This window comes from Suricata suricatta, unplaced genomic scaffold, assembly GCF_006229205.1.
Source record: "Suricata suricatta isolate VVHF042 unplaced genomic scaffold, meerkat_22Aug2017_6uvM2_HiC HiC_scaffold_52, whole genome shotgun sequence".
Lineage (NCBI taxonomy): Eukaryota > Metazoa > Chordata > Mammalia > Carnivora > Herpestidae > Suricata > Suricata suricatta.
In genome coordinates, this window is record NW_021900433.1 from 33,584 (window position 1) to 42,911 (window position 9,328).

General features: G+C 39.7%; 1 gene segment (V, D, J or C); it reads right to left on the reverse strand.

Annotated features, from left to right (window-relative positions):
- Nucleotides 1-4,969: 4,969 nt before the first annotated feature.
- On the reverse strand, nucleotides 4,970-5,496 carry LOC115285204. The segment is given in 2 exon segments: nucleotides 4,970-5,313; nucleotides 5,430-5,496. Coding segments are annotated over 2 exon segments (390 nt in total).
- Nucleotides 5,497-9,328: the final 3,832 nt, after the last annotated feature.

Here is a 9,328-nt window from a genome sequence, read left to right on the forward strand (position 1 = left end):
GAATGGGAACAATTTTTTTTTGTTGTTGAAGGAAACTAAAAATAATTTTGTCCTAACATGAGTCTGGTAATCGAAGAAAATGTAGATCAAGATCTAAATGTATAAGAGGAAGTTATAGTAGGATTTTAAAAAACAAACCTGGAAATGAATTCTAAGTGTGGTCAAGACTGGTTAGAAGTAAAATATATTCAGTAAGTAAATGAGTTTTAATATCAAAATACATGGATGAAAAATTAAAATTCTGTTGTCTCTCAGGAAAAGATCCAAATATTCTTGAACTATTTTTCTGCTCTTATCAAAATGGCAAACAGAAGGTTTATTCACTTTGAAATTGTCTGCCTAGAATACAAGCACTCTGTGTTTTGCCAAAATATTTCCTATGTTTATCAGGAATTTCATTCATTGAAAACAATTATTGATACTATTTAAAAAGTCATACATTTTGCTTGTAACTCTGTAAATTTCTCTACATGACTTTAAAATAATTTTGTGTATCTAATGGATAGTTGATACCTGTCACAACACAGCATTTTATATACTGTTAAGTGAAACTGCAATACAATCTAAGTTTATGTTGGGAGTGCTTGCTGTTTAATTGGATTTAATTAAATGTTTAGAGGTGCAGTAGACATGACTTTGAGTAGATAATGAAAGAAAATGCAAAATGTTTATTGATTCATGATGTGGACAGAAATTACATGATGGGTTTTTTTTGTTGTTGTTGTTTTGTTGTTTTTTTTTTCCCCCTAGGAAGTGTGTCTTGGGTTTTACTTTTTTTTTCCCTCTTCTTTTTTTTGGTGGTGGGGGTGGTTACGTTTAAATGAAGTTGCTTTTACAGCACCAAAGACTTAATCATCCATTTCCTATATAAAAGGTATCTACTTTTTTGCATGGACCTCAAGTATATTGTAGTATAGAGGTGGAATTTAAGGAAAGGTATTAAGCAGGCTGTGTTGTAGCTTATGGGCAAGTAATAAATTGTATCATGTATCTTGAATGTATCATAGATAAGCTGCTATATTACAATTGCCACTTCAGATAGTTGTGAAATTAGGTGATTAACTAGTTGTTACTTAACCTTCTAATTTCTGTATAAGTCTAATTACATGAAATAGAAGTTGGTGTTCTGATTTTTTACTTTGCTTATCCATTTGTAGTGCCATTGTAACTACTGTATTGTAAATGATGGAAAATAATTGCATATGTTAAAAAGTGTTATATTCTAATAAATAAATAAATAAATAAATAAATAAATATAAATAAAAATTTAAAAAAAACAACTCTTCCAGTTAAAAATAAAATAAAATAAAATAATAAAAAAATAAAATAATTTTGTGCTGTGTGGCACACAAATAAACACATTTTCTGGTCAATTGCATCGTAATAAACTCTAACCACATCTTTGACCATGACCATTTTTCTGGCTTACCGTGTACAGTTACCATTTTACTTCCATCCCACTGCAAATGTGTTTCATTGTCAAGGATATTCTTGGAGAGGACTTTTAACAAACTTAGAGTTTTGATACCTTTAGGATAGTAAAACCAAGGTATAAATTACAAGAACTATTAGAAAAACTAGACTCAAATGGAACAAAACTTAAGACCATGAAGGTGAATGTACCGAGAAGGATGAATATAATTTTCATGACTTTTTGTTTCAAACATTTCGGAGTTTTAAAAACATATTTTTCCTTCAGAGTTAGCGAAACTTTTCTTAAGGTCATTTACATGTAACAACATGATGAAAAATGCCTTTGTAAACAAATTAAACCATTTATCTATTCTCCTTACCTGATTCTCCCAGAACTCAGAAACTGTCGGTGAGCATTCTCATATTTTTATGGCAAGATATTTATTAGCATCAGTTTGATAACATTCCATTTTTCATGTAACAGAATAAAATCAGAACCTTTGGTCGTATTACCAAGACTTTGATTAGAGAGGCATATTTGAAAGAGATATGCTCATGCATATACTCAGATATGGCCAGACAGCGTTACAGAACTACCATTGACTTTATGGATCCAGTGAAGCCTCTTAGAAGGACCAGCGTGCCCCCTGCTGGCAGAGATCCCAGCCTCTCTTCCCGGTGAGTCAAGAAGGACATTTTCTGGCAGATGCAGGAAACATGGGATATATTGGGACCTCAAGAACAGAGAATTTACCCACTTCTATAGATGCTACAGGTAAAGTCTGACGGCAAGATTTTGGCACGAGTTTCGCTGGACTTCTGGCCTGGAGGGGCTGGTAATGTTTAATCTGGAAGTCTCTTATAAAAGTCCCAGCAAGACAGGTTTTAAAGAGCCTATATGGCCAAATGCTGTTTTGCAGCAGTTAGGTAAGTAATCATCACACCAAGTTCTTTCTGAAACTACACTTATTTTGCAAACAAATTAATGCCAATTTGGCTATATGTAGTAGAAACATAGGTGATTGTAGAGAGATAAAATGTTCCAGTAAAACACATGATAAATACTTGATTCTAAATCTATTCATTATAACCTAGACTAGAACCTGGCTTTCTATAGCTTCCGACAATGTCTGACTACAAGTCTCAAATCTAAGATATTGATATTTCTCCAGCAACTGAGCTGGATTACATTGCCCTTTGCTCAGAGGTTGTGACAAGTAAATCTGAGCAGCCTGATGTAACTACAGAGAAAGCTGATGTAACTTCACAGCACCTAACATAGAGGCAATCTGCATGTTCTTCGTCTCCTTCCCTTTTCCATCCTCCATCCCTGATTCCTTCAAGTCATGAGAACCCTGACCTTCCTCCACCCTCCATCTATCATCCAGAGCCACAAGTCTGACTGGGGCAGAGTCCACAGCCCCTGCTATGTCACACCTTCATGCTCCACTCCTGCCCCTTCATTATCTGTGCACAACCAGGATTGCACAGTAGGAGGGAAGGAGTGACAGCTCCAGGAGCTCCGACAGGGACCTTGTTGCAGATTTTCTGTGTTAATCACCTATTAGATGACTGTTAAAACAAATGTGTGTCATTTTATACCATTTTATACAAAAAAAACAACTCTGGAGGAATAATTTATACTCAATTACAGAGTCACTGAGAGGGTGAAAATACAATCACATGTGTGCTTTCACAGACCCACGTGTACTACAGACAGAATATGAATTAAAATAGTAGTTGACACAGGGTGAAAATATAATGGAAAATATGACTTTTAGCTCCTGGTTGATTAAGGGTCTATTGCCTTGTTAAGATCATTTGATTAATTAATAATAATAACTAATAATAAAAAGTAACATTGTTATTACTTGTTATCTTAATAATAATTTTGCATATGACGTCTGATCCTATAAGGGACGCAGGAAAACCCAACATGGCGCTCAGGGAAACACCATCAGGAGCCTGTTCCTATGAACTTCACACCAATCTCATGGATGGAATTAACAAAAACAGGGCTTGCAGCATGGAGTGATTAGGAGTCAGATCCTTTCGGGGTGGGGAGGTGTGACTGAGTGTCTGGAGAGGAACAGCCCAGCCCTGAGAACACGCAGCCTGTGTCTCATGTCCCAGTGGGCCTTGATCTCCACGGGAGCAGCGCTGAGGCTGTCCCAGAATCAATGCACTTCTCAGCTTCAGGCACTTCCTGGAGCCCAGAGATCCTGGGGGCTCAGCTGCCCATGGGGACAGACTCACCCAGGGATCCCTCAGCTTCATCAACATCCCAGAAGAGCAGGTGTTCAAAGCACATCCTGCCCTCATGACAAGACCCCAGTGACAGTGTCACTGGATTTCCTGCTCATGGAGATTCTATTTCCTCCATTGTGATGCTGATGAAGGCTTCATGAGCACAGGTTAAGGAGGATTACTGGGGAGACACAGAAGCCTGGAAAGTGTGAAGACCAGGACACTATACACTAGCTCAGGTTTGACAAAGCAGGAAAGGATATACAGTTGGAAAAAGACAGTGTCTTCAACAAATGATGTGGGGTGAACTGGACAGCAACATGCAGCAGAAGGACAGGACCACTTTCTTACCACATATACAGAAATAAATTCAAAATGGATGAAAGACCTAAGTGTGAGACAGGAAACCATGAAAATCTAAGAGAAGAAGGCAGACAGCAACCTTTTGAGCTCAGCATAGCAACCTCTAACTAGAACTGCAGGACACAAGGTCAGGTTTCCCCTCGAGGGGCCACATTGGCATGAATACTATCATGAGTTAAAAAGTAGCTGAAGCCCAGCACACTCAGGAAAATCTCTTCATGTCTCCTCAACTGACCAGAAGAACTTAGGGGGAGCACCTGCTCCGGGAAGAGAGCTGGCACCACAGACAGTTGCACCAGGGTGTGAATGAGGTGGGGTAGGTGGAGGTACCCTGCAAGGCCTGTTTGGACACAATCCTCTGTGTCCCATTGTTTCCCAGGGGTCCTGAACACAGGTTACCAAACATCTACTCTTCTTCTGTCTGTGAAGTGCATTTCTTTGCATTGAATACAGGACCGCTACCTTCTGTGTAGTTCAGGAAAACAAAATCCTCACTTTGCTTGAGTGTCTTTGGAATTTCCATGTCTGCGTGGATTGCTTACATATACATTATTACACTTGATTTTCTCCCATTAATCTCTGTCATGGCATTGATTCTTTGACCAGCTAAAAGGATCCTGAAATGGACAGGACACTCCTGTTTCACAACAGTAGTAAATGAGACTAAAAAGGAAGGGAAGCCTGATGTTTTTCTTCAAACTATTTTAAGTTGTTCATGTTCTCCAGACGGTGGGGTATGTGCAGTTGGGCTCTATTCCCTGATTCATCTGTGCTCCTGGGACACTTGTGCTGCTTAAGGCAACAATCTATCTGTGTGTCACTCCTTCCTCCTCAAGGACAGGTCTCACCATAGGGGAGTCTCCCCTGCAAGAGCCTCCACAGAAGCTTCTCAATTAAAGAGGCTCAGAGACCCAGGGGTTTTTGTCTCACTTCCTCGTTATCTCAGTCACTGTGAGTAACGATAATTGCTCCCACTGCTGTGACCTGTAGCACAGTAGTAGTCAGCCTCGTCCTCAGGCTGCAGCCCAGAGATGAGCAGAAGCCCTGCATTGGTCGACGCATCTTTGGACCCAGAGAAGCGGCTGGGGACCCCGGAGCCCTGGTATTTATTGGAGTCTGAATAGAACCACAGGAGAAACCGGGGAGGGCTCCCTGGCTTCTGCTGGAACCAGTTTATGTAATAGCTTCCCACATTGTAGCCACTGCTCAGGGTGCAGGTGAGTCTGGCTGTTGTTCCCGGAGATGCAGAGAGGGAGGGAGGCTGGGTCAGCACAGGCTGGGACAGGGAACCTGCAAACACAGACACTCATCAGTGATGGAACCAGATATTGGGGGGGGATATCCCAACATTCTGAGCATGGGAAGAGTCCTTTGAGGCCACCTGTGTCCCTGAGGCTAGTCCCTACCTGTGCAGTGAGACAGGAGCATGAGGAGGAGAGGAGTCCAAGCCATGGTGACATAGACCCTAGTACCCACACTGGGCTCGGCTGCCCCAGGCCTCCTTTTCTCCTCCACCCTCTGCCACAGGAGGAGCTTTCCATGCAAATGAGGTCCATCTAGTGAATTCACAGACCCCCAGGTCCTGGTGCTTCAGCTCAGCTTAAGGACACACCCAACGGAGGTTGACTTCACCATTGGGGAAACGGATAGGAGGAAGCACCTGCAGACATAACACACAGGTCCTTTCTCAGGGGAACTTGTCACAAAAGAAGTGACACAGATGGTGAGTTTCCATCAGAGAGCACAGAGCCCAGTCTCCAGTCCCAGGCTCTGAAGAGTTGTGAAGAGACCACATGGCAGATCCACAGCGCCCCCTCCTGGCTGATGGGCACATACCTCACTGTGTCCATCAGCCCTGGGAGCCCGCCTGGTTTCCTCACCTCTGCTCACTCACTCACTCACACATCACTGAGTTGAATCATGGGTAACGTGATCCTATACCGCTGCCCATGACGAATGTAGCATTTTTCACTCTCCAAAGAGGCCCTGGTCTATAGGATTTATAGCATTTACCTCAATTAAATGGCAAAGTGTTGGTTCCTTGCTGAAGACTGCACACCTCATGTCCCTCCTTGGCATACAATTGAGAATATGTCTATCTTGTCACTGTTTCAAGATTCCTGTGCATTAAAGCAATGGATACCAGCTGCTGTCCATTAAAGTGAGTAGTATGTTAGTCTTTTATATTTTTAGGTAATTTCATTGGCTTAATAATTTACAAAGAAAAGGAAAAATGATGAATTTATATTTGATGAAGTCCTATTTAACAAGATTCATTTTTTTGATTTTTGTTTCTTATGGATTGTCATGGCCTTGCTTGTCTACATATTTTCATTGAAATGCTGGATCCTGAAGATTTTCTCCTTTTTTACACTTACAGCTTTATGTTTTACAGTTATGTCTATAGTACTGTTAGTGAATCTTTTAATATATATACAGTGAATTTTCAGTATGGTTCATTTCTCTCTATGTATATACAATTGTTCTTTGCCCATTTGTGCAAAAGTCCATTCTTTCTCTCTTGAAAGACTTCTTCAAATTTGTTAAAAAAAAATGCTGTTTATCCTTAACTCTGTGGCTCTGTTTCTGGGTTTTATGTTCTGTTACTTTGGCCAATGTGTCTACCCTCTATCCGTACCACTCTGTCTTGCTAGGACAGGAACTGAATTACATTTTTGTAAAATTTGGGAAGACATACTGACATGTTTACTACAATGAATCTTCTCATCCATGAACAGAACATATCTTTCCATTGTTTTAGATCTACTTTGATTACATTTACCTGCATTGTCCAGATTGCGACATCTGCGGCGTATACTTGATTTGTTAAATGTTCACCTAAATATTTTATCGAGTGGTTTTTAGGTTGTTTATTTATTTTCACCTGTTTATGGCTACTATATACACATCTATATGACCTTTCTATGTTAATCCTTTTTGAAAATGTTTCCAAAATCACTTCTTACTCTTTGAATATATTTGCATACATAAATGTGGCTTCTTTGTATTTTGCCTGTAGGTCACTCTCTCACCCGAAATGGGATAACTGTCTCTTGTGCTTCTTCATCCGTATGCTTCTCACTGTTTGTCCCACCTTAGGTTCTGCCCACCACATACAGTCCTCTGTCAAACAGCAGTGTTGACTTTGGCCATGATGGCCTTACTCCCTGCCCTGGGGGGAAACCTTTCAGTGCTTCTCCTCCATGTGTGTTAACTGAAGGTGTTTTACACTTTTCTTTATCAAACTGAAGATGTACCCTCTATAGTGTGTTCTCTAAAAAGTTTTATCACACTCATTCATATATTCATTCATTCTTGTCCATTTTCATGAATAGGTTTTAGACTGTCCAGGAAGTGGAAGAGAATGAAACCCTCCTGAGAGAGTGAGGGAGACCCTTTAATCTTTCATTCTTTTCTGGTTTTTTAATGCTTATTTATATTTGGAAGCGAGACAGAACTCAAGTGGGGGAAGGTCAGCGAGAGAGTGGGAGGCTGAATCTGAAGTAAGCTCCATGGTTCTGAGCTGTCAGCAGAGAGCTTGAGGTGGGGCTCTGCCAAAGTCCAGCTCCAGCAGGTCCCAGGGTCCCTGAAAGGATGCCCGGTGTTGTTGCGAGAGAGAGTGATGAGGGAGCCACAAGTTATTTTCTTGGTCACCAGGCAGGCATCTCTGCTCTGTCTGCTTTGGTGTCTTTTTTGTGGTTAAGCAATAACATGACATCAGAAAATAGAAATTGTTTACATTTTCTAATTCTTAGTGATAAGGTGCTTCAATCATCAAAGGTGTACAGAAACAAGTTTTACAGAAGTATTTTTTGTAGAACCTTCCCAATTTATTCTTGGCATCAGTCCCCAAGATTAAGAAAGTAACAAAACTATCTTATTTTGTATGGGTTGCTTTTGGGTCAATAATTATGACTTTGTTTTTAATTAACAAGTTATAACTGAGTCACGTAATGCACTAACAGTAAGGTTAAGTAAATTTTGTAACCAAAGGAATAACAAGATGTTTTTAGTAAAAAACAGGATATATACATATTATTTAAGTTAGTAACACTAAAACTAAAACACAGGTTAAATTGTATATAGATAGGCTAGGAGTTATTTTATCTAGCTCATTAACTAGAGAAAAGAGAAAGAATGTTTGTTAACAAGTTACTAGAGAAAGCCATTTCAGGATATAAGCAAAACTGGGGCCCTATGTGCATTGGCCTTGCACCTGGATTTCTCCTTGTTGTTTTTTAATCCTCATAACTGAAGTCAGTACAAGGGAAGGTATTTGTGGCTCCAGTTAGCAAAGGTATATGCAGCAACTTATGTCTGGTCTGTGTCGTACCTTATCTCTAAGTTAGGTTCTTCTTCTGTGGGCCAAAGATCATTGTAACACTTGAGTTCCTAGCCCCCATTATATCTCAGGTCTGCAAGGCTCATTAGAAGAGCCTTTTGGCAAACAGCTGCAGCGTTTTAATCTAAAATCTCAAAGGAAAAGAAATAATAAAGATCAGAGCAGAATTAAACAATATAGTATCCACAAAAACAATTGAACAGATCAATGAAACCGAGAGTTGGTTTTTTGAAAAAATAAACAAAATTGATAAACCTCTAGCTAGGCTCCTCAGAAAGAAAAGAGAGAACATGCAAACAGACAAAATCATAGAGGAAAAAGGGTCTATTACAACAGATCTCCCAGGCAATCATCAGAGAAAACTATGAAAAATTACATGCCAACAAACTGGACAATCTAGAAGAAATGGACAAATTTCTAAACACACATGCACTACCAAAATTCAAATGGGAAGAGATGGAAAATCTGAACAGACCCATAGCCAGTGAAGAAAGCAAATCAGTTATCAAAAATCTCCCAACGAATAAAAGTCCAGGGCCAGATGGATTCCCAGGGGAATTCTACCAGACGTTTAAAGCAGAGTTAACCGCGATCCTTCTCAAGCTATTCCAAAAATAGAAATGGAAGGAAAACTATAAGGCTCATTCTACAAAGCACATATCACTCTGATTCCTAAGCCAGGCAGAGACCCAACGAAAAAAGAGAACTACAGGCCAATATCCTTAATTAATACAGATGCAAAAATACTCAACAAGATACTAGCAAATTGAATTCAACAGCATATAAAAAGAATTCTCCATCATGATCAAGTGGGATTCATTCCTGGGTTACAGGGATGGTTCAATATTCACAAATCCATCAATGTGATCCATCACATTAACAAAAGAAAGGATAAAAATCATATGATCCTGTCGATAGATGCAGAAAAAGCACTTGACAAAATACAGTACCCTTTCTTAATAA